This window comes from Kryptolebias marmoratus, linkage group LG17, assembly GCF_001649575.2.
Source record: "Kryptolebias marmoratus isolate JLee-2015 linkage group LG17, ASM164957v2, whole genome shotgun sequence".
Lineage (NCBI taxonomy): Eukaryota > Metazoa > Chordata > Actinopteri > Cyprinodontiformes > Rivulidae > Kryptolebias > Kryptolebias marmoratus.
The window spans coordinates 11,436,694-11,462,150 of record NC_051446.1 but is presented as its reverse complement, the minus strand read 5'-3'; the positions used below and the strand labels follow the sequence as shown (position 1 = coordinate 11,462,150).

The window sequence follows — 25,457 nt, the reverse complement described above, 5'->3', positions numbered from 1 at the left end:
GGTGGAAGTGAAAGTGAAGCTGCGGGCCGACGCAGAAAGTACCTACATTTCATCTGACAGGCAGCCACCTCCTTCACTGAAGCTGTAAGCAGCAGTTGGCAGCAAGCGGCGTGTCGCAAACAGGTACGATTCGTGAGTGAAAACTGTGCGGCGGAGTAGATTAAATGCTCGAGAGATTGACAGGCGGGTTTGTCACCGAGGTCAACGGGGAAGCGGGGATCCTTGTAAGATAGTTGCAGTGTCTCATGCGGTACCTGTCTGAGGATCTGCAGGATTCACAGGAATCAGGATGTCCGAGCTGCTCTGGTCAGGCATGGCCTGCAGAGGACTCCACGTGGACACACTGGACAGACTGCCCACCACCATCCTGTCACGAGACGGCAACACCCTCAGTCGTTTTTAGATACTCAGGGTGAAAAACAATGCTCTCATTTCCACTTGGACACACTATTTTTTTTTTCATATTTCCTGAGCAGATAGCAGAACATAAAGTGAATACAAAAAGTCGACACAACCCTGTTAAAATGTCTGGTTTTTGTGATGTGCATAAAATGAGACCATGATCAATTATTTCAAAGCTTTTCTCGTCTTTAATGTGACATTTATCATGTAAAATTCAACCGAAAATCAAATCTGGTAGAGGGAACAGTATCAAGGTAGTTGTCTAAGTGCTTAGATTAAAGCTTTGGTTGAAGTGCCCTTTGATTTAATTGCAGCCTTCAGTCTTCTTGCCAAGCTGTTTTTCGTGAGGCCACACCTTGATTGGGTGATATTCGCCCAGGCTTCCTTTGTCAGACTGCGAGGACGCCACATGTTCGCAATCAAACAGATTTTATTTCATCAGATTTAGATCTAGACTCTGCCGAGGACATTCCAAAACTTTCAAAACTGGAATTTTCTTCCAGCGAAGTCATCTTTTTGTTCACTTGGATATATGACTAGGGTCGCTGCTATTTGGAAAAACACTTTTTTTTGTTTTTTTTTGTTCGTCTTCAGTTTTTAACAAGACACCTTAAGGTTTGGGGGTCCAAACTAAACGGTGTTTGGAAACGTTCAGAATTTCATCCACCTTGACCAAACCCCCCCCAAGAAGAAAAGCAACCCCCGCAGCATGATGCTGCCTCCACTGTGTTTCACTGTGGGGATGCTGTTCTTTGGGTGATGCAGAGCAGATGCTCCTGCACCAAATATACCTTTCAGAATTGTGGGCACGAAGTTCAGCTTTGGGTTCAACACATTTTCCTGAATTCGGTAAGAAGGTTTGATGTTTCCTGGAGGGTTTTGCTTGTTTTTGTCTAAAATTAGCTGGGCCTGGATGTTTTTTTGTTTTTTTTATAAGGACAGCCTTCTATCTTGAAATCCTGTCCCATAGTCCAGACATTTGAAGAACTTTCTGCAGCTCCTCCTTCTGTATTACTGTAAACTCTCCAGCCTCCCTGGAGAGTTTAAGTCTTGTCTTCCTTTTAATTTAGGTTGGATGTCTAATTTATAATAATGTCTGTTGTCGTCTCATTTTATGCAGCTAAGCTTCATTTTTAGTTGATCAAAGTCACTTTAATTGATGGCAAACTGTCTCAGACAACCGAATGGTGTAAATAAAACAAAAGGTACTTCAATTTTAGTTTGAGGGTGTGTAATGTTCAGTGTCTAATCTGTCAGGGGTGCGTTCATTTTTGTAGCCGCTGCATATTTGCAACAGTTGAAGAAAAAAAAACACTTTCAGGAAATGTGGCTCAATGAGCTTCTAAGTTTCTTCTAATATAATATTTGAAAATCTATTTTCTATTTCGTGCCCTCTGATATATATTTTTAGGACTTTTGGAGTCCTGGGGTAATCGTTTCACTGAGCTGCGAAATAAAAAACACAGCTCGCGCTCTTCTGAAGAGGCAACGTGCTGTTTTAATCTAATTATCAGCTCCAGCTGGAAAATAATTTCACAGCTAATAAAAATAAACAAGCTGAAAGCAAAAACATGGGTGACTCTTGGAGCTGATTTGGTTTTTTTTTCTTTTCGTTTCTGGGATTAAACAAGTAAGATCCCTCTGCTCCAGCCTCATTCAGATTTCTGTCATTCAGAGGAACACTTAGGTGACTAAATTGTTAAAAACTTTTGTCTTTTTATTCCACCTGTTGCTTTTAAACAGTGAACCGCCGTCCTGAAACTCACTGATCAGTGGGGATTCTCTCCTCCTCCTGTGTTTGTGTTCTGGGTTTGTACATCTCCTCCTCTTCCTCCTCCTCCTCATTGTCGACACTCTTGCTGTCAGGCAGGGGAGGTGCGTCTGCAGGAGCTGTGCGGCAGGGGTGCGGCGAGCCCACCCAGTTGACCAGGCCCGGCTTCACCACGCCGTTGTGGGCCGGCGACTCCGAGAGGGTCGGCTCCAGGGGGTCTATCCCTTCCTCCACGCTGCTCTGAGCGGGAGCGGCGCGGCTCTTCCTCATCGCCCTCGCCTTCTGGGAGTCCTCCTCCCCCTCCTCCTCGTCCTCGGCCCCGCAGTCCAGATCGTCGTCGAAGGAAATGATGTTGGTGATCTTCTTCTTCCTCCGCCGCTCCTTCCTCAGCCCTGAGTCTAAGAGGAGAAGGGGGGGGGGGGAAGCACTAAATCTTCACATCAATTTCAGTAAAACTCGCTGATTTAATTTAATCCACTAATTCCATCATGCAATAAATGAAAAAGGGTCAGACCAGCAGCAACAGACAACAAATGAATCAAACAGAGCTGTTGCCTTTCTCTGAAACAACAACATTATTTGTGCATTTCAAGCGTTTTCAGGTAATAACAAATTCTTGCTGAGCTCTCAAAGACTGAAAAATCAATTCAAATCGTATTTGGCAGCAAGTATTGGACACTGAGTATTATTACCCTCTTTGGGACACGATAAATATAATCCCAAAGATAAATTGCAGGCTGAAATTTGTACTTTCTGCCGTATTTAAAAGGCATCGATTTCAAGCAGATTATTAAAAACAAAACTAAAAAAAAAAAAAAAAAAACAGACTGTCGCTTTTTCTGAGTCAGAGAGGCTGTCAGTGCATCAGCAAATCTGCCGCCGGTGAATAATGAGAAAGGGTCATCCCACTCCGAGGAGTTTCGAATTTCATTAACATTCATTACCGGGAAAGTTTCGCCACCTTACAGTTATTAAACCGCCGCAGCGAAGGGAACATATGGGGGAGAAAACCCTTGGTTCTTCAGGAAGGAACAGGGGCAGAGGGGCAAGGTCAAACGTGAAGGCACAATGTTTGTTCAACAGGTTCATCCAACATGCCTTAGCCAACGGGGCCATATGTTGTTTTTGTAAAGGAACTGTCAGACACTTTCAGCAAGCTGCCTTGTCAAACTCATTGCCTTGAAGGGAAACACGTTGCCCGCCTCCTTTCATGCCAGAGTTTTAAACTAAGATCGTCCTACGATAAGAACGTTAGAGCCGTTTTGGACAGAACTTTAAAATAACTATGCAATCTTGTGTGATTTTAGCCCAATATCTGCGAAAGTGACTGAGTTAAAGCCAGTTTTGTGCTGGCTGAGGTCGATTAAGCTGTGGCGGCCACCTTGAACAGGGTTGGCTCTAAAAGTTAATCAGTTGTAGCTGTGCATCCAACAATTTCTCTCTGAAAGTTTCATTAAAATCTGTCCACTAGTTCATGAGACAGGCAAAAAAACGACTAACAGCTAATGCCAGTGTTTTACGCAAAGATGTAGCACTCAGAGTAAGTGTCGGGGATGACTCTCAGCTACTACCACAACAGATTTTAGCTCAGTGCCTGTAAAACTGACTGTTAGAGCCACTTTTGTGGGGGGGGGGTCAGTCTCAACAGTGCAGCCACTTAGGAAAACGTGTAACAAATGGAAACAAAGCAGAAAAAGAAGCGGTTTAGCATTTTTGGGGGGATTCTGAGAACATCCGACAGAACCGTGCTGCTTCCTACCAGCAGAGGTGCTGCGTGGCAGCACAGGCAGCAGGTCCGAGGCTCCCTCCACCCTCGGCGTGAAGCCGGGCACCACGGCCGTGGCGGTGCTGATCTCTCGCAGGAGGCTGCTCACGCCCTGAGTGGACTCCTTCAGCAGGCTGCCGATGCCCTGCGTGGACTCCTTGAGGAGGTGGGACACCGAGGAGGCCGCTCGCGTTAAGCCGCCGTTCAGGTCACTGTTGTCTATGTTGATGGCGAACAGAATGGAGTTCAAACCTGAGTGCGGCAGAAGCAAGAGAGGTGGGTGAAGCTTCCGAACATCAGCCGAGTGCTTGTCAGGCATTTCTGACGCAGAGAGAGCGAGCGGAGACGAAATCAGTGCCGTCAATCTGCCCGCATATGAGAAGAGAGGACGCAAAAGATCAATAAGATATTATCTCCTAATGTCTTACGGTTTGTCTTCATCCGAGTTGTGCTCATCCATAGTTAAAGAGCACCACTGTGAAGACAAACACAGCTGCAGTTTTCTGTAAACCCAGCCGCCTTTAACAAGTGGAGTGAAAGTCGGTCCATTTCCTGGCCTTTTAAGTGGCTACAGCGAGATTGAATGTGGAGCAGGAATCTTTTTGCAGAACAGCAGAACAACATTTTTTAGCTTCCAAAAGAACATTTTTAGATTCTAGCCGCAAAAACGCAGTTACAGCTCCGAACCAAAAGGTTATTTTCGCTCAATAGGACAATGTTTAAAAAAATAAATCATTGTTTTGCTCTTTGAGCGTCGTTGTCAACACTTTTGCCCTTGTGGCATGGCGTCCTAAAATGCTGGAAAACACGCAGATCGTCACCAAACTGTGCCTGGATTGTTAGAGGACGCTGCGATGGCGGGGAGCTTAGATACCCTTCGTTATTAATGACGGTGTTCCTGGGCAGGACTGAGTAAGCCCCACCCCTCACTTGGATGAGAAGCAAACCCTCCCTCACAAGAATTATACGTGAGACAGGAAGCCCTCACCTTTTTTTTTCCTCTCAGGGCAAATGATTTTCCCAGATGTCCCAAGCAATCTGAAGGAGGATTCATCAGAAAAACTATTTGGCACCAGCTTTCTGCTGTCCGCTCCTTGTACTTTCAGAAGAGTTTCAGCCTGTGCTTTACAACTTCCCTTGTTTTGTCTTTGCCGCACTTCTTGTCACAAGACCTTGCAGAATGTGCGGTTTTGATTTTTTTTTTACCTTTCCTCCATCAATGCTTTGCGCTTTCTTAACGTCTTTCAAAGTTTTTCTTTGGACTTCGACTTCGGCGATCAAAAAATAAGTAAAACAAGTGTCGAGTCTAAAGAGCCGTCTCCAGCAGAAACACGGCATCTGAAAGTCATGTCTTTAAAAACAGAAAGAAATCCAACAAAGGGCTGACAGGCACCATTCTTCAGTTTGATCATCACCATCTGTCAAGTTTTCAGCTCACAGCGTCAGTGCTATAATACTATTTTCTTTCTGTCAAACTGGTAGCTGTTGTATTTTTCAGACTCAACTAAAGAAATCGGAACAAAGCGTGCCTTTGTGACAAACTGCAGGTAACAAAAGTGCCTGAAGATCCTATTTAAAAAGGGTTCTTTGATACGTTTTGTTAGGTGCGGACAAATTACTGGTTCATTCCTTGAGTTTAAGAGCCTTTTCATGGCTGAATGATGAGGAGGTCAGGTAAAACGTGCCTCCAAAAACAAGCATGTACTGGGAAAAAAGGGACAACATAAAAAAATCATGAAAATAAGACATTCAGAAAGTTTAAAAAACTATTCAACTAGACAATTTTAAAAGATTACAAGACATTCTGACTGATTGGAAGCAAAATATAAAGACTTCTGGGGTGACTTGTAACTTTTTTTAACTCTCACCTTCAACAAACTAACAAAAACCTCCACAGCTGACTGTTTTGCCAATGAGGAGAGCTTTGTGTGTAGACTGATGAGACTGAGAATGTAAATGTAAAGCTTTGAATGTGAGGCTGAACAGTGAGATAAGACGACACTGACGGGCTTTTAAAAACCCAAACTCACCTGCAGCCATAGTGGGGAGCATACTCGCTCGCTCTTCATCAAGAAGGAAAGCCCAGTCTTCGTAGAAAGTTCTGGACAAGAAAAAAAAAAAGATTACAAACTTAGAGTATGTCCGGGATTCCCAACTTTCTGAGGAAATTTCAGACGTGCGAGTAGTGCTTTTAAAAATAAGTTAAAGGAACAGTTCGGACATTTTGAAGTGGGGTTTTGTGTAACAAGTTCTGAACAGTTAATATCGTACCTGTGTAGATGTGACTTCAACTCTTGAGAGTTAAGTTTAAATGAGCAAAGCCAGTGAGTCACAGATGTCAGTTTAGACAATTATTATTTAAGTCCTGTTTATAGGCAAACAATCTCCTGAAAGCCTTAGAGATTTCCCTGTTTACTGTGAAAAAGTTCCACATTTACATGTTAACACCATCCTCCTTGAATCCACTGTAGTTTCCACGCCAGGTCACTAGCTGGCTCTGTGATTTTTGGATTTCCACGACACACACGTGGGAGCAGACGCTTCAGTGTCCAGCATGAAGACAGTTAGATCCAAAACTGCAGCCGTTTGTAGTGCACCGATGCCGATTGGCTTCCAAAACCTTCCACTCTGAGACCTCGATTCAAAAGGTTTTGGTGTCAGAGAATCCAGTCGTAGTTGTCGTGGAGCCAAACGGCCGAAACGCAACAGAAATGTTTTGCTAAATGGTTTCTTTGGCATAATACTGCAATTATGACTGTATGAGTCTTCAATAAAGGAAGGAAGGGTCTAATGCAATGTAGGATTTGTCAACTGGTAAATTTACTAAAAAATAAATAAAAAGTCTTATTTTACTGTCTTTTTTCATCCAATCTGAACTGTAAAGAGTAACCCACGGGTGATTAAAGGTTTTCAGAAAGGTATCTCCTAACAAATATTACCAAAAAATAAAACTAGAAGCACTCGGAGAGCGCAAACCTCCGCCAAGGCCATAGAGTCATAATAAAAAATAGCTGGACTTGGATCATGATACACAGCTGATTTGAATGAAACAGGCAGGTGTTCGCGTCTACATATTACTCTGAAACAACCATGCTTTGTTTGGTGTAAAGTGCTTAGATAGCGTCTTTCTCTGCTTCTTTTCTGTTGTGTCTGTTAAAAACAGTTGAAGAGCAAGGGAGGTAAAACGTGTGCAGGAGTGCAGAACAGGAGGTTGGACTGAAGTAATCGCTGACTAAGGAAAAAAAAATTGAATGATCAGTTGACTACCAAACATTCATGAGTTGCATTTCTACTTAAAACAACTCTAATTTTCTAAATTTTATTGCAGTTCATGCAAATGTTGTTATTTAAAGCTTAACATCACTGTTAGGTTTGAACTACATGGTTGTTTCTGTAAAAATAGGATGAAATTCCAGCTGGACGTGACCCCTGGAAGTGCTCGTTGATGCCACAGCTATTGGTGCTTGTAAATAACCACTTTTACATTATTATATGTAATTAATTGTGTAATGTGAAAGTGATGGCAGTTTAAAGGCTTATAAAGTACAGTTTGCATGAACCACTATGAAGTTTTGGAGACTGGAGTTGTTTTAGGACAGCAACATTATGTCACTAAGGTCAAGAAACGGTACTGTCTAACCGCTGAGACCTAATAAAGTTCACTCGCTCGCACTAACCCCAGACGTGGCCGGTCTGCCAGCAGCGTGTGCAGGTAGCGCTCCAGCGAGTGCTCGTTGAGGGCGCAGCGCAGCCAGGCGCGCCCCCGGCCCAGCTCCGAGGAGATCTGCCGCAGGGAGTAGAAGCGCTGGAGCTCGTGGCGGTTCAGATGCTCCTTCACGTAGAACCAAAACGTCAGCTCTGATACGAGGGGAGGGAACAAAAACGGAAGCAAACAAAAAAAATGGGGGGGGGGGTAGAAACAGGACGAATGCAGAGAATATCAGCACCATCTTATTTATTAAAAAAAACAGCAACTTCTCGAGTTATACAGCAGCTTTAAAAAGTCTCTCCTTCCTCGTTAACAAGGAGCTCCACCTCCTGTCACCTCTCCCTATTTAGCTCCAACGTGACAACTCGTAAATTATATAATTTCCTATAAAACAGGAACCGACAACAAAAAAAAAAATCCAGGTCTGCTTTAAAGAAAAGTTTTCACGGCGTGGTAATTAATAGGAGGTGCTGCTCGTTTGCATACAGTTCCCGTGTGACCTCAAAGCGGTATGTTAAAATTACGACGGTTATTTCTAGCTTTGTCAGAGGACTCGGCTTCATTAGGGAGCTCTAAATCCACGAGTTCAGCGCACGGTCCCGTTTTCTAATTTACTGCGAAACGCACGAGAACGTAAGATATGCTAATGGGTAGAAGTCAGCCATCTTAAGTGTAACAGTGGAAAAAGTTCCGCCTAACTTGATGTCAACCAGCAGCATAATACTTAAATGATCTAATAGCCGCAAACATTGATGACTGTCTTCATGAATACGACACCTCAACAGAAAAAAAAACAACTGTGAGGAAGGTTAGATGTGTCACATTAATGTAATGTAAAAAATGGCTCTCTGGTTGCTTGATCCCAAATACTTAGGAGTTTAGCGAGACTGCAACATAAAATATGCACATTTTTAACCCCCCAACAACAACAATCCCCGTTCTGAAAAAGTTGGGATGTTGTGTAGAATGTAAATAAAAGCAAAATGAAACGAATTGCAAATCTCATAAACCCATATGTTGTTCGCCGTGCAACGCAGTAAACAGATCAAATCTTTAAACTAAAAAAAAAGTTCATTTTGAATTTGATGGCAGCCACACATCTGGAAAAGAGTGGGGACAAGGGCCAACAAAAGGCTGGAAAAGTAAGTTGCAAAAAAGTTCTGTAAACTTTTATTGTGACCAAACTGGGAAGCGGCGCGTCAGAGATTTAAAAGAATCCAACATCGGATTTTGACGAGAAAACTCCAATTTGTGCATCTCTTTAATGGTCATCATAAAGTAATCATAACGAGACGTGATGAGTGACTGCATCATTAAATCAAATGGTTTTGACATCCTGGAAAGGATGATTACTGGTTTCGCAAACAGTCTGAGCTGAACTTGAAGCATGTCTAATACGTCGCTTGATTTAAAAAAAAATAGCAGTAGCTGCCCAGCACCAGCTGAGACCAACGTAGAGCCCTTCCTGTGTCTGAAAGCAAACACGGCAGGCAACTAAAAAGGTGTCAGCGGAGGCAGTCAAATCAGGAAAGAGCTTGATGTTTTCCCAGAGTTGACAACAGTTTGCTTGTGTTACTGTAAACCAATTAAAGGAGAGGCGGAAGAGTGCTGTTCGATGAGCTCGTCCTGCCGAGTCATCTCATCAGCTACAAATATGGCCCGACCACAACAATTCCAGTGAAACAGAGGAGACGACTGTATTCTGTAATCTGAGTATCTGGTTTCGCAGACATGCTGGGTGTGCGCAGCTGTCCGCCGACACGTCCGCATCCTTTCATGGCAAACCCGTTTATCCAGGGTTGGCAGCATTCTCAGCTCGGATTATCCCAACGAAACGGTCACCGCCTAATCGCGAGTCCTGTTCAGATGTGCAACCTTAGAACCGAAACTAAAGAACCGCACGCCTGATACCTCCTTCCGTCTTGCTGCTGAAGCCCGCAGCCTGTTTGAGAGCGGCGGCGGTGAGGGCCAGGCCCCTGGTCTTCCTCAGGCCGTGCTGCAGCACCGCCTCAAACTGGGCGCACAGGCAGATCACCCTGCAGACACACACACACACACACAGGTTCCCCAACGCACGGGAGGTTTATTCTGACTGCTTAGACCGGGTGGAAAATACAGTTAAAGCTAATTTACCAATAAGGAAAACAGGTGTATGAGTAGGATGACTGCACAAAGGCGACCAAAAGCAAAACTACCACATAGATTAAACATCTAGAATTCACTTAAGGACTGCATGTTGCCCGCCACGTTTGTGCCAGAGTTTTACACTGAGATCATCTTATGATGAGGTCAAAATTTATCGCCATTTTGTAAATAACATCATGCACAATCTCACACAATATTACAAAATCAGTGTTGGTGTTGGAAGTAGATATTAATTATGAATCTTAGCAACTATTACATCAAACATTAGCTCAATATCTTCACTGAGATATAGCCATTGTTGGGTTTTCTGATGTCAACTGGCTGTGGCAGCCATCTTGAATTGGGCTGACTACAAAAGGTAATCAGTTGTAGAGGTACATCAGGTGGTTACATTCTGAGAGGTTCATTCAAATCTGTCCAGTGGTTTGTGAGATATTTTTGCCAAAACGACAGACACACACACACAGGAGCAATAAAAGGCTTAGAAGCACTTCCTCATTAGGTGACACTGGATCGTAACACCTACATCACACATCAGCCTGAGTGCCAAATAAGCCGAGCAGAAGAAATCCAGGTGAACTCGTCTTACCTGCTGTCGGAGTCTGTAGCGATCTCCTTTCGTCCTCCAAAGCGGATTTGGCACTGGAAAGATATAAAAGGAATCATTAAAAACAAATTAAAAAAAAACACATCCAGTCTGAAAGGCTTCCCTGCACTATGCGTACTTTCATTTCAAGTCTAAAATTGCAGAAGATGTTTTTTTGTTGTTTTTTTTTTTTTGGAACACTTGAGAGGGACTTTTGTTTAAACAACAAAACAGCAAAGCTGGCTTGAATGTCAGAGTTCTGATCCTGCTCAAATAGAAATGGAGTAAAATCACAGTAATCATAGGATCTACTGATTCAAGATGGCCACCACATTAATCAACAATAGCCAACACAAAAATGGCAACAGATACTGAGCTATAATCTGATGCGATCACAGTACCCCATGGGACTTCGCATAACGTGATTTTCAAGGTTTGACCAAAATGCTTTCAACGCTGTCATTTCATAAGATAGTCTAAAATTCTGGCATTAAAGGTGGCAGAACCAGAACCAGAACCGACACTGCTGCTCCCTCCGTCCCGGAACCTGTCGGGCCATATGAGTCCGTGCTGTGGTTGAACTCACAGTTCTCACTTTCTTGTCTTCGTTCTCCACATGCATTTTACCCAACGCAAAATTCCACAGAAGGTCTAGTGATCAAATCTGTTAGTTTTACTTCCTGTGTGTGCTGTGTGTTTGTAGACTGCGAAAATAAAAAAAGGAACCAAAACATACTGTGATGCTATAAACTCCAGCCTGTGTTTAGAGAGGAAACAAAAAAGTTTTCGTTTTCCAGACGAACACGTCACTCTAAAAGACTTCATCCATCCATTTTATTTTTTCGCGCCGGATCACCGGAGAGCTGGTGCCCACCTCCAGCAGTCACCGCGCAAGAGGCGGGGGGACAACCTGGACAGGTGGCAAGTCCATCACAGGGACAATCGAGACCATTCACACTCTCACTCGCACCTAGAGACAATTTAGAGTTACCAATGAAGCCATCGTGCATGTTGTTGGTCTCACAATAACTGCTCCTGATCATTTACAGCCTAATTTATTTATCATTGAAATCTTTCTCGGCCTCCTTATGATGCTTTTTCCCCAATATAAAGAACAGAAAAAAAACAGGTAACTCACCTGTTTAACAGCATCTAGTAGCCGTTCTAGGAGGTGCTGTCTTTTCGTGTCACTCTGTGAAGTCCCTGCAAAGAGAAACAGAGCATAAAATAAATAAACTCATGATGGATTGAGAAAAAAAAAACATAAAACTTGACCAAGTTTCCCTGCAGCAGCTTGTCACTGTATCAGTTATCGTAGAGGAAGTAGCAGCTGATTCTTGCAAAAACTATACAGACAAAAGATCGGACATTTAAGAACCGCTGTGCTCCGGGCACAACAGAGAAGTTTCATCGTGTCTGAAGCACTCGACAGAAAGTTAACAAAGGTGAGAAAATTCCTTTTTATCGTTGTAGGAACAGTGTCCCAAACAGGGTTCAAGTTAGGCAAAGAGCAGGCGATGGAGTCTCAAACTAAAACGATCAGAATGAATAATCAGATTAATTTAAAACTACCTGTCATGCACTGGTCTGAATTCGCTGAGATGAGATTACCTATAAAATACGGAACGGATGTAGAAATGTCTACAATTTGATGAGTCTGTCAATGGAGATCTATGGAAAACAATGGGAGCAGAACAGAGTGCAATGCAAGATCTTTACTGAGCATAAGAAACCCACTCCTGTAAAGATGACAGCCTTGAGCAGTCAGATGAAATCAAACGGTAAATGGACTGTACTTTTAAAACACCTTTCTAGCCAATCAGGCCACTCAGAACAATTTACAACCCAATCTGTGCCCTCATTTCCCCATCCACACACATCCACACAGCACTCTGCTACATCACTACAAAGCTAATCTGAATGAATCCTACCGTATAGACTAATCAGAGCTTTAGATCACATTCATAAACCGATGAGGGACATTGGAGGCAATGAGGGGGTCAGTGTCTTACTCAGGTGCACTTTGACACGTGGCATACTGATGGAATCAAACCTCCCGCTGTCTCGTTGGAGGACGACCGCTCTAACCGCTGATCCACAGCTGCCCAACTCTAAGTAAAGGACTGCATGGAAATCTATCTGTAACAAACTCGGACTAAATGAACATCTAAAAGAACAACAGAGCAACTCCAGACTTGTCAAACTGCGCATATGTTTTGGTCCATTTATATTTTGTTTTTTCAGTCCACATGATCCCAACAAAACCTCTGAAATACCCCTGCTGCACCACTAAGCCATGAACACATCCACAATAACAAAGAATCAAAATACGGAGAAAGAACATTCTTAGCTTGAGTGAAAGTTCCCAAAAAACAATTAAAGCTTGTTTTTCTTCAAAAATGTGTTCAGTTTCCTCTCAGATATTCACCATTAGAGCATGTGATCAAAGTTCATAAATGCCACTGTCTTCTCTGGGCCAAAGCTTGTCTAAGAAGGACTGAGGCAAAGTGGAAAAATGTTCTGTGGTCAGACAAATCAAGTGAAGTTATTTTTGGAAACCACAGATGCCATACTAAAGAGGAGAAGGACCATTCAACTTGTTATCAGCGCTCAGTTGAAAAGCCTGCCTCTCTGACGGTATGGGGGTGCATTTTAGTGCCTCTGGCATGAGCAGCTTCCACATCTGGAAAGGCAGGATCAATCAAGTGTATACAGGTTTTAGAACAACATCTGCTCCCAGCCAAGATGATGTCTTTTTCAAGGAAGGCCTTGCATATTTCAGCAAGATAACACTAAACTTCATACTGCATCCACTACAGCAGGACGGCTTTGTAGCAGAAGAGTCCAGGTGCTGAACTGGGCTGCGATCACCAAGAAAGACCCGGGACTGTTGAGCAGCTAGAATCCTCCATCAGACCAGAATGGGACAACATTCCCTCCAAAACTTCCAGCAGCTGCTGTCCTCAGCTCCTGGATGATGTTAACAGAAGAGGAGCTGCTGCACTAAAGTAAATATGGACCTGTCCCTACTTTCTTTTTGTACAAGTATTGCTTCCATCAAAATCAAAATGATTTTTTCTCCTAAAGAGGTGGCAGTTTCTTCGTTCAAACATCTGATATGTTTACTATGTTCCCTTGTGAATACAATAAGGGTTCATGAGCTATCTGTATTTATTTACATTTTACACAAAGTCCCAACTTTTCCGGAACTGGTTTTTGTAGGAGCGGTAGGTGGATATAGACATGAACAAGGAACTACGCTGCTGAACTTTAAGCTCTAACAACATGTAGTTGTTGAAGCATGACATCCGATCATTTCACCTCGGAGACATGGGAACAAACTTACCGTTCATTCTGACGTCCAAACTCCTGCAGCAACCGAACTGAGCAAATCTACTCCGAAACCGTTCATCTCTTGCTGTAGTTTCTGTTTTGTTTGGGGTTTTTTTCCTCCTCTCAAAAACAAAAAGAAAGAGGCTAGCGACGCGCCGGCTCCATGCCGACCCCGTGGCCGAGCAGGGTCCACCCGACGGCGGCGTGACGACTGATGCCCAGTCGGTGAACAGCGAGGCCTGCCGGGGAGCCGCTGGGGCTGCCACTCTCTGCCATGAATTCAGTCTAACAAACACACAAACTACAATGAAAACAAGCCGGAATGTCAATTTGGGTTATTTTCAACTACCTCTCTACAATGTAGCGGGCCGTAAACCACAGAAAAGTTATTAGTTTCTTTGCTTTGTTGCCTGTGACACTGCGGAAAAAAAGGAAACGGAGCACTGACATGTCAGTTGGCTGCGGGGTCACGTGACCAAACACACAGTGGTCATATGATGAGCGGGTGCTGCTGGGAGTTGTAGTCCATAAAACAATATAGTTCAAAATTCAGGACTGGAATATAAAAAACTTAGTGTTTTAAAGTGGGAATTTGACAAAGATACGAGTGCAGGTCAAAAATGCAAAAATAATATTTATTAAAAAGAAAAAAATCACAAAATTAACCTCCTAATTCATTTCAATAGGTAAATTCCACATATACAAATCAACTAACTCCCTTCCAAACATGAACATTTTATCATTGAACTCATAGCAGACTACTTAAATACTCTAAATCTATAAAGTAATGAAGGTTGTGAAATACATATAGGCGTTTAAACTTGAGATAATGCACAGAAACATATTACCACTAGATCATTGGATGGGCCACGTCTGCCCACAAATTAGAGATCAATTCTTCCATGACATCTTCGTATTCATATATTTAGCTGTGCCATGAGCACCTCAGATGGCACCGTCTACAGCATCACCTGCAAGTCTCTAACTTGGAGGAGGGGAAAAATGTAGTTTTTAGTTCAAATGGTGAGACTGAAGCTGTTCTCACACTCTCAGTTTGAAGGACTGCAACACTCCCAACTGTAGCAGGAACTACCATTACAGGTTGTTCAAGAAACCTTTAGATGTTCTGTCAAAATATGGATTATTTTTGTCAAGGCAATAAAAATGGAACTGTGCAGCCACAACATTTTATGTGTATTGTCAAACAAAGTTTAATGCTACAGTTGTAGTCAGAGGTTTACATATACTCATCAGTAGCATTAATAGAATTATTTTTTTTAAATTAGTTATTTGAATTGCTCTTCTGTGATTAGTCATCTGTAATTATACAATGTACTAGTTCATTGATTTGTAAAAAACAAGAGTGCACAAGTTTTATTTATTGTGGATTTTCTTTTTTCCACTTAGGATTAGTAAAATACAAGCAGGGTCAACTATATACATGTGCTATATTCACCTAAACTTTTAATTTAGGTGCTAAAGGTTCTATAATATCTTTCAACTTAACAAGGCTATGGCCTGTTAACTTCTTGTCAGTGATCATGATCGAATGCAGCTGCTAGATTTCCTTTTGCCAGCACAAAAAGGATTTGTTTGACAGCTCTCATTGGACGGACCAACATTCAGAACAATGGGAAAGTCCAAGGAACCCAGTGAAGATCTAGAAATGAGAAATTTCGATTTACACAGGTTGGGAGGAGCTTTATGGAGCCATTTCTAGACAACTACAGAGTCCAGGATGATTAGTTCAAACAATTGTACATAAGAAAAGTAATTCTGATGTCACCATTATGCCGAGGTCCGGAAGAAGACACAAACTGTCCCCCTTAGATTAAAGATCAAAAACAATCCAAAAACCACAAAGGCTCGAAAACAACTGCTGGAACACGGGAGTCACTTGAAAATGTTGGAGCTATTCTTAAAAGTCGGGTCCATGCCAAGAAACTAACTGGTTTAATGGAAATCCACCAATTCTGCCAGATATTCAGCCAGAACTATGCTAGAAGCTTGTTAATGGATATAAAACACACATATTCAAGATGCCACTTGCTAAGAGACATATAACCAACTAATAGAGGAAGTATGTGTGTTTGTATATATGTATATATATATAAAATACACAATAAATTCAAACTTGTGCACCCAATTCTTGTCTTTAAAAATTACTAAAGTTGTTTGTTGTGTAACCGTCCTACCCTGGAAAATGAAATGTGCAAATAAATTATAAAAAACAAACAAAAGAAAATTCATAAGACATATGCCAGTGATGAGTGGATGTAAACTGTAAGTTGAAAAGTGTGTGTGGACCAATCCATAAATACATGCAACATTAAAAACGTTAAAAAGAAGTTTCTATAATCAGAAGGTTTATTGCGTGTGAAAGCGTTTTCCTTTGCTTTTATTCTGCTTTAAGTCTGTATTATTGTTGCTGATACATTCAAAGACTTGTTATCATTCCCATGTGCCTTGGATGTGTTTTCATCACACTCCAAAATCTTTATGCTCATAATTGAGCTGAAAGGACCTTTGAACAAGTTTTACTACATAAAAACAAGTTTAAGATCATTTGGTGCAGCACACATGCACACTAACAGAGAGGTCATGTTTAAGACATTGGTAGAATTGAAAATGCAAAATATATACATCTATTTTCCATTCACACATATTCTGGTGATTAAGCTTTTACTTTAAATTAAACTTTAATATCAGCTAGAATCTGTGAACAAAGCAGGGTGAGTTAGATCTTATTGGATCTTGGAAATGATAACTTAAATTTATTACATCTTACAAATAAACTGTTAGTTAAACATTGTCAGTGCTGATGGAAAAAAGTTTTTTTTGAGATATGACTGAGCCTTATACATAATTGATTTGCTTCTTTCATGTCCTTCAGTAGAGTCATTCAGTCTCATTGTCCAGCAGAAGCAGCGGCAAATATTTTTAAGTAGCTTCATTTTTCTATTTATAGCATTCCTCTTGAAAATCTGTGAGCAAACAGCACATGAACGGCGATAAAACTCACAAGAATGCTCTATAAAAGTGTCACTAAAACCCTGTTGTCGTGTGTAAAGATTAGATCTTATCAGCAACAAAAGAGCATGTGGATCTTATCCAGACATGACTTCAATGTTGACTAATGATTACCGTTGCAGGTTAAAACTGAAAATTCCTTTCAAAAGAGAAGAAAAAACAGCGGAAAATAAAAAATAATCCAAGTTGGTCTGTTTAAGTTCAAATGGAGAGTGGTTCTCTGACAAGTTCTTTTGATGAGGAGGCAGAGGTTCTGTTTTGTGTTGAGGAGAAGGACACATCTGTACCGGAGATTGTAGGTATGTGGCCCCCCGAGGGCCCCTCTCCACCAGGCCGACCCTTCCTCCTGAACGAGTTCCTGATCCTGTTGGACACGCGCCTCACAGCCCGGCTCAGTCGCCGGTTCTTCGCCTTGATCAGGTCCACGTCGTCCTCCAGTTCCTCGGGCGGCACGTCGATGTTGCCCGAGTACCAGAACACCCACCAGATCAGGCTGAGGAAGATGATGATGGCCCCGATGTAGATGAACAGGTCGTGGACGACCAGGCCCCCGAACACCCCCACCATCATGATGAAGACCCCGAGGATGTCGTGGACCACAGCGAACCAGAACGACCACCTGCAGCGGCCCACTGCTCCGTGGCTCCTCTCTGCGACCGGCTCTACCTGCACAGAGGTGGACATGACGGCGGGCGAGCCCCTCGAAGGAAGAAGTGGAAACAACTCAACGCGAGGACTGCAACCGCAGGACACCAAAGTGGAATCATCGCACAAAACAACCTGCTGTGACTCAGGTCAAAGTCTAATGTTCACAGTTATCAGCAGGAGGCCACACCAGCCTGACTGTACTGGGTGTTTCAGTTGCATCATCACTGACAAACACACAGTCCTATTTTTTTATTCAAGCCCCTGGCTGAGTAGCTTCCGCCTGTGCTTCTCTTTCAGAATAGGGATCCACACCAGCCCCACCACGACAAACATCAGCCCAATGGACAGGCAGGCTGAGGCGACCAAGCGGGACGGGTCAGCACCCTCCGGAGAGCGGAGCAGGAAGAGGAGGACGCCTGCAGCAGACATCAGGGATCCCATTATGATGGTGATGATGGCTTTATGGAGGAAGGTCCAGCTTGTTGCTGCTGCGTGATGGTCCGAACACAAGCTCTGGCTCCCATCAAGATGGGAAGTTTCATCAAAGGTCTCCATGGTTCAAATGATACAGTTTAACAAGTTGTTTGCCCGTGAGGAAAAACATGAACTGACGGTCAGGCAGGTCCGTGTGGAATGGGTTGTGTCCTGTATGATCTGTAAAGTGAGTGTGTGCATGATGCATCAATGTAATTCCAGATGACCCTCCACACACACACACATCATCCTCCCTTCCTCCCACACAGGCTGCGATGAACACACAGACCCTGCCCACCTGTTGACAACGACATCAGCTCCGACTGGCTGCTTTTTAGAATTATTATTATGTTACATTAAACCTGCAGAACAGCCGCACTGTCCGCTCCGTCACGTTTCAACACCACAGCCGAGTTCGTGTGCGGAGAACGCTGCATGTTTGGGATCATCAGTCATTAAGGTAACAATACAGAGACTGGTATACTGGATATAATTGTGACTGCTTAGCATTAATACATGCAGGGAGCAGCTGCACAAGCAACAGTCTGATGACAATAGGCCTGTCACCTGATACAGCTGTGGATACACAAGCTCAGATCTGATGGCTGCATTCATCAAGAACAAACAGTTGCCAGGGCCTGTGCAGCTTATAGCAAACAAAAGTGCTATAAAGGGTTTATTTTTTATGGATGAGATCCTTTTGAAGCAAATTACAATGCGTGTCCTCCAATATTTTCTACTTCTGATTAAAAACAGTTTCTCTTCAGAGTTTGTTTTGTTTTGTTTTAAACAACTCTCCACTTCACCTAAACTCATCCACCTTTTGACACCTCAACTCCTTGCAGCTTCACCGTTAAACCCGTCTACATCTCATTCACTAATATTCAGTTTTCTTTCTATTGATTTTTCCTCCTTTTCCCCCCCTGGAGCATGTCTCCACCTCTTCAGATTCTCTTCCACCTGCTCCCTACTCTCACTACAGATCACAAAGTTGCCTGTAAACAGTGCATGGGGGACTCCTGCCAGCTGCCAACCTGTCCATCACTGTTGCTCACAAGTAGACGTTCAGAACTGATGTAAACATACCCCCACCTCGAACCCGTCTGACACTCATACAGCAAACCTATATTGTTGTATTTTTAAGGATATCTTCACCATGATTCAAGATGGTTGCCATAGCTAATCAATATTAGCAGCACAAAAAATGTAATTCTGTACATAAGATGATCTTAGTTAAATTAAAACTCCAACATGAAAGGCATTCCTACAGGAACTGAAGGCCTTAACTAAAATATTATTGAAGTAGATAATATTTTCCTTTGTGTTTCTTTGCGAGTACAGCTTGTAACGCTTCAAAATGTGCCCCAGAGGAACCTTGTTCTAAAACTCCACCAACAATCAGGACACCTTTAACCTCAACCAACACAGTAGATGTTATGATCAGTGTTTTGGTTTAAACTTCTTCACACGATTTAATGCCAAAAGCCTAAACTCCGCTGTTGGCGTGGCGACGTGTCCATGAAACAGGAAGTGATGTCAGTGACTTCTGGAACCTGTGATGTCTCATTACAGCAGAAACTTTCCCTCAGCTCAGGTCAACAGATAAGGTGAGTCTGCTCCTTTACTCTCAGTCACATCTCAGTAATCAAGTCTAGATCGGACTAATTCTCTGACTATTAACAGATTTAATTTCTGCATTATTGATGAATTAGGAAAACAAACTGATGACTTTAATACACGCAGAAAACAGTGATTTAGATGGTTATTAAAAAGCTTGATTGTGTAAAAAGATTCATCTGAAGACTGAAGCTGCTCTCCTGAATCAGAGGAAACCTGTAGGGATTATTTTACTGCCAGGTCGGCCTCGGTTGGGTTTTAACTTTACTTTCACCTGTCAGGTTTTACCAAAACAAGATCAATTGTTTAATGTTATAAACTTTCTTTAAAACCTTAATCTGTTTCTGGTTTAGAGTCTCAGGTTTAAACCTTTTGTCAGTCTCAGCAGTGGGTTGTGTTCAGGAGACGGTTTGACACTTTGATGTTTTATTCAGCTCAGATCTGATTGTTTCCACTAATGTTTGATTTGAAAACAGATCAAAATAAACTGACAGCTAATCTGCAGCCAGATTCATGATCTGAACTGAGTTGGTTAAAAGTTGGAAACATCTTTTCACACAATCTCACACGATGTCCCAAAAGCCCGTGTTTGTCAGCCCTCAGGGCAGACTTTGTAGATGACTCTCAGCTACTACCCCAGCAGGTTTTAGCTGAGGATCTTTAAAACTGACTGAGTTCAGACAGTTTGATGTTTTCTAAGGATGATCAGCTGAAGGTTGGGTCGCAGCTTTCAGAAACTGAAATAAGGACCATTAACTGGACAGGGTGGTGCAGAGGGACGGAGGACTTTCTGTCTCCATGAGTTTAGTTGTGAGACGCCGCTGCTTTTAGCTTTTAGCTAGCATTTTGCTACATTTAGCTTCTGTTTTGCTAAAGTCCCCGTTTCATTTCTCATCTTTAAACAGATTTGCTCCTAATAATAAAGACAAAAGTGTGTTCCTCATCAGCTTCATAAAGAAATGTTTCGGTTCCTTATTTTAGGGGAAACTTGGCATCCCTAGCTGTGGTGGCCATCTTGAATTCGGCTGGCGGTACCAAACGTTAACCTGGTGTAAACATTCACTTCATCTAATGACTACTTTCTGAGAGTTTCAGTAAAATACGTTCAGTGGTTCAGGAGATATTTTGCTAACAGACATGCAGGGTTGACTCCAGCTGTTGTTGGTAATGTTTAAAGCAAACATCTGGTCTGATGTGTTTGATGGAGATGACTCTCAGTTACTAACTTCAGCTAATTTCAGTTCAGTATCTGTGAAACTGACTCCTTTAGTGTTTGCTAAGAGTGATTAGCTGTAGCAGCCATCTTAGGTCCAGTTGTCTTCTACAGATAATTAGTTGTCCAGTTATTATTAGTTTCTAAGAGTTTTATTTGAATCCATCCAGTGAGTCATGAGATATTTTGCTAACAGTAAGACAAATGAACACACACACAGGCAAAAACACGATCGGCCACCTGTTGAGTTTGTTTTCTACTGAGCTTACGTGAAACATCCTGAAAATAATCTTGTTTTACTTTTGACTCTAGATTAGTTTCAGTTGCACCAAAGTTCTGTATTTTTGTTTTATTTGGTCATTTATTTAACAGTGTTTGGACACAAAAGCAGGATGAATAATTGTGATTGTAAGGACGTATTTAGATGGTTAAAGAGGATTTATTGGTACATTTATAAACATTTAAACTGTGAATTTCATGAGAAATCACCTTAGAAGGAAAAACAAAGCTTTAAAATTCTAGAACTTGTGATTTCATCATAAGAGATCAGAAGCTTTAAAAAAAAACAGAATTTATTTTTCTGTTCAAATTCATTCAAACAACAACAGATCAGGACATCTGGAGTCTCTCCTTACTTCGAACTTTTCAGAAAGACATCTTTTAGTGCCGCAGATAATTAAAGTTCAGAGTCAGGGTCGGAAATTTCAAAGATTTATCCATCAGAGTTTGATTCTCCGGCACAGAATAACATTCCTCAGTCATTGAGTCTAAAACACGACTGCTGGAAGTTACTTGTTGCTTCTTCTGGAGTCAGTCCAGTTCAAGATGGCCGCCACAGCTAATCAACCGTAGCCAACACAACGATAGCCACAAATATCTGGTGTGGAATTATCTGAAAAACATCTCCAACACATCACTGAGTGCTAACTGATCGGGCAGGTTCTTCACTTAAAACTGTTTGAATGAACCCTTTTTGTCTGTTAGCAAAATATCTCATAAACCACTGGATGGATTTTAATGAAACTTTTACCAAACCTCAGCTCAGTATCTGTATATATGAGCCATATTTAGTTGAATGAAGCTGACTTCAGTTGTAGGTTGTAGATATTTTGCTAACAGATTAACACACAAACACAAATACAAACAACTACATGATCGCCTGCCTTCAACCTTTGGCAGCAGGCTGTAATAAGTACAACTTTTTTATTAACTGTGTTTTATTCTTTTCATCTTTTTAGTCAAAATGAACAACAGCGGAGATGGAGAAAACAACGGACCAAATCGTGAGTATCGGTTCATCATGTGATGCCCAAACGCTCACTGCTGTAGAAAACAGCGTATAAACAATAATGTTAACAATATGTTTCAAATCTATCTTTTAGGCCGAAACCCTTATTATATTATGATTCGAATGCTGGGACCAGAACTAGCACGTGGAGACATTAATCATGCGCTCCTAGACTTCCTCCAGTTTATGTTGCTACATCTGGAAAATGAAATTGAAATTATAGTCATTGTTCCACCAAATGAGAATCAAGAGGATGAACGTGAAGACATTGCCAACATCAACAATGAAGAAAACATGGGAAACAATCAAATCCAGGTCCATGTGGAAAATGCTGATAATATTAATAATATTAACATGAACGGCATCGACAACATTGCAGACGTTAACAACATGAACAACATGGACAACATTGCAGACGTTAACAACATGGAGGACATTGACAACATTGCAGACGTTAACAACATGAACAACATGGACAACATTGCAGACGTTAACAACATGAACAACATGGACAACATTGCAGACGTTAACAACATGGAGGACAGTGACCGCCCTGACCATCAGAACAACCTTGACAAAGACAACGTGGACAACCCCAGACTAAACAACAACAGTGACGGTTCTGTTTGTGAAGCTGGAGCCAATCAGACGACTGAGGAAGAGGAGCCCCAACCAGGAGGATCCCACAAACGAAAGCGAGAGGACGATGAAGAGGACACTGATGATCCTGGATGTCATCATCTTAGAAAGAAAAGAGAAACCAGACATCATGATGAAAGTTTAGTGAAGGAGGCTCAGGAGGAAGAGCCGCAGCCTGGTCCTTCAAGAAAAAGACAGAGGGAAGACGATGAGGTCGGCGATGAGAGAAGGACAAAAAGATTAAGACAAGAAGACCAACAACCAGGACCCTCTTGGAAGACGCCACGAGAGGACAAAAATGACGACAACAATTCTGGAAGAAAAAGAAAAATGAAACGAAAACATCTAGAGACAGACGAGGAAGACCCACAACCAGGACCCTCTAAGAAAAGGACAAGAGAGGACACAGAGGACAGTAATTTTGGAGAAAACATGAAAATAAAATGTCAACATTTAGAGACAGAGGAGGCAGACTTACAACCAGGACCCTCTTGGAAGACATCACAAGAGGACAAAGACAATGCAGGAAGACAGAGACAAATGAAACGTAAACATTTGGACACAGACGAGGAAGACCCACAACCAGGACCCTCTAAGAAAAGGACAAGAGAGGACATAGAGGACAGCAATCCTGGAAGAAAAATTTAAATAAAATTTCAACATTTAGAGACAGAGGAGGAAAACCCACAACCAGGGCCCTCTAAGAAAAGGACTAGAGAGGACAAAGACAATGCAGGAAGACAGAGACAAATGAAACGTAAATATTTGGACACAAATGAGGAAGACACACAACCAGGACCTGCTAAGAAAAGGACAAGAGAGGACACAAAAAACGACAATCCTGGTGGAAAAAGGAAAATGAAGTGTAAACATTTAGAGATGAAGGAGGAACCTGGAGTCTCTTGGAAGGAGCCACAAGAGGACAAAGAAGACGATAATCCTGGACGTAAAAGGAAAAAGAAACAGAAACATCTGAAATGATGAAGAGTTTTGTGACTGACTGAGTGACACAGACTAACAAAACAAACCTCTTATTTTCTAAAAGGTTCTGTTTTTTAAAATGAATCATAAAATATTAGATTATTTATAACACATTAATGAGTCTTTTCTGGACAGATCCTTATCCTGTCTCCAACCAGACTGTTGAAGGTTGGCTCATATTTTCTATCTGATCTGATCTGATTCAGTGAGCGGGACGTTCCTCAGACTTTTAGGGTTTCTGTAACTAAACCTTCATTTAGGAGACCTGCTCTTGATCCTGTTTGTTCACAGGAATGATGAATCTGTCCCACAGGCCTAAATTAGTTATGGAGTTCCACAGGGTTCTGTGCTTGGAGCTGCTGTCTTTATGCTATTTATTTCTCTTTTTTAGGTGAAAGCACAGAAGAAATTTCCATCAATAAGTTAATTACATTTGGATAGATTTTTATTTCAAGAAGCCTGAGGAATCCAGTCAATGAATTAATGTTGTTCTTTCAGCTGCCCCCTTCTTCAGGCGTTGCCACAGCGAGCAAAGTTGTACGAAAGATTTGACAATTGTTTTACGCCAGATTCCCCCTCCTGCCTCAACTTGGGTTTAATCCTGCAGCCTCTGGATTACAAGACCATGGCATTGACCACCGAGCTACCACAGCCCCCTAATTAATCAATCTAAGACATCAAATCCTCACTGACTCTTCATTTTCTGGTTTTATTTAAACAGAGCAACACTACGACCGTTCTGTGTGGAGTTTACATGTTCTCCCAGTGCATGAATGGGTTTTCTCTAGGTACTCTAGTTTTATCCCACAGACTAAAAAAAAAACTCCCCAGAAGTCAGGTTAAATATAAATTTTCTTTCTCTGATGGTATTTGCATTACGTGCTGCCATTGCCTCCCTGTTTTTCTTCCTACAGGTCGTACCTCTGGACCAGTCCTCCTGTGGCTGTCTTCGTCTCTCTCCTGTCCTCTCAAACCCCAGCCGGTCGAGGCAGATGGCCGCTCGTCCTGAGCCTGGTTCTGCTGGAGGTTTCTTCCTGTTAAAAGGGAGTTTTTCCTCTCCACTGTCGCCCTGTGCTCGCTCAGGATGGGGGATTGTGTTAAAGTCAAGATTCAGTACAATCCGCTGGTTTCCTTAGATACACAACTTTTAACTGATTGGCATTTTATAACTTATTGTATCTGACTTTTATAAATATATTAAACAGACATAATAAAAAAAAAAAAAAAAAAAAAAAATCCCCTTCGCTGAATCGCCACCTTAACGTGGTGGAGGGGTTTGAGTACCCCCATGATCCTGGGGGCTGTGCTGTCTGTAGGACTGCCCTCTGGGGAGGGGTCAGACTAAGAGCGATTCGAAGACCCTGATGATGAAGAACCAAGGTGATACCTCCCCCAGGTTAGGGCACCATGCTGGAACCAGGCCTGTGGTGGGGAGTATGGGGGTTGGGTTCTGAGCGAAAGATTGTTTTTTTAAATCATGTCAGGTGACGTTCTCTCTAAATTTGAGCTTCCTGCATCAGCAGCTCCTTTCGTTTCTTTTCCTCTCCTAAGTAGCTACTGGTGGAACTTTCTCATTTTTCTTTCTCTGGTTCCTATTGATCGCTTTCTCTTGCATCTTATTTCAGAGATAATCCCTCCTCTTACCTTACAGTCCACCCACTTGTGTAAGATGAAACACCAGGTGGCACTGATGTGACATCCTGCTAAAACTTAGGAAGATGAAGTCACTGATTTACAGGAACAAAATGATGTCAATACTTTGTTTTTTCTGAGAAAAACTAAAGTCCAATTGACCAGACAGAAAATTAATTTTTTTCTGCCCAGAAAAAAAGCCAGAATTGTATAATAACTGCATC

General features: G+C 42.1%; 3 protein-coding genes across 3 annotated transcripts in view; 1 reads left to right on the top strand and 2 right to left on the bottom strand.

Moving 5' to 3' along the window:
• Positions 1-14,183, bottom strand: part of snx29 (sorting nexin 29) — a 166,635-nt gene extending 152,452 nt beyond the window's left edge. Inside the window, exons 1-10 of the mRNA XM_017416208.3 lie at positions 13,725-14,183; positions 11,517-11,581; positions 10,382-10,434; positions 9,559-9,683; positions 7,616-7,796; positions 5,969-6,039; positions 3,933-4,190; positions 2,169-2,571; positions 255-367; positions 69-82 (exon numbers count right to left, since the gene is read on the bottom strand). Of these exons, the coding sequence (XP_017271697.1) occupies positions 69-82; positions 255-367; positions 2,169-2,571; positions 3,933-4,190; positions 5,969-6,039; positions 7,616-7,796; positions 9,559-9,683; positions 10,382-10,434; positions 11,517-11,581; positions 13,725-13,731 (1,290 nt within the window). The 5' untranslated portion in view covers positions 13,732-14,183. The remainder of the gene's footprint in view (positions 1-68; positions 83-254; positions 368-2,168; positions 2,572-3,932; positions 4,191-5,968; positions 6,040-7,615; positions 7,797-9,558; positions 9,684-10,381; positions 10,435-11,516; positions 11,582-13,724) is intronic.
• A 1,905-nt stretch (positions 14,184-16,088) lies between these two features.
• LOC108235864 (transmembrane protein 238-like) lies at positions 16,089-17,565 on the bottom strand. The gene has a single exon (XM_017416121.3). The coding sequence runs from the start codon at positions 17,423-17,425 to the stop codon at positions 16,943-16,945; it is 483 nt and encodes a 160-aa protein (XP_017271610.1). The 5' UTR covers positions 17,426-17,565; the 3' UTR covers positions 16,089-16,942.
• A 1,540-nt stretch (positions 17,566-19,105) lies between these two features.
• Positions 19,106-24,946, top strand: LOC108235857 (general transcriptional corepressor trfA-like). Its single transcript, XM_037980930.1, has 3 exons — positions 19,106-19,470; positions 21,932-23,035; positions 24,918-24,946. Exons 2-3 carry the CDS (start codon positions 22,054-22,056, stop codon positions 24,944-24,946), a joined length of 1,011 nt encoding a protein of 336 aa, XP_037836858.1. The 5' UTR covers positions 19,106-19,470; positions 21,932-22,053.
• Positions 24,947-25,457: the final 511 nt, after the last annotated feature.

Coding starts and splice junctions, on each gene's coding strand:
- LOC108235857 (XM_037980930.1), top strand. CDS start 22,054: ATGTTTCAAATCTATCTTTTAGGCCGAAACCCTTATTATATTATGATT. Junction 23,036..24,917: donor AAGAGAGGACACAGAGGACA/GTAATTTTGGAG, acceptor TGCTGTCTGTAG/GACTGCCCTCTGGGGAGGGG.
- LOC108235864 (XM_017416121.3), bottom strand. CDS start 17,425: ATGTCCACCTCTGTGCAGGTAGAGCCGGTCGCAGAGAGGAGCCACGGA.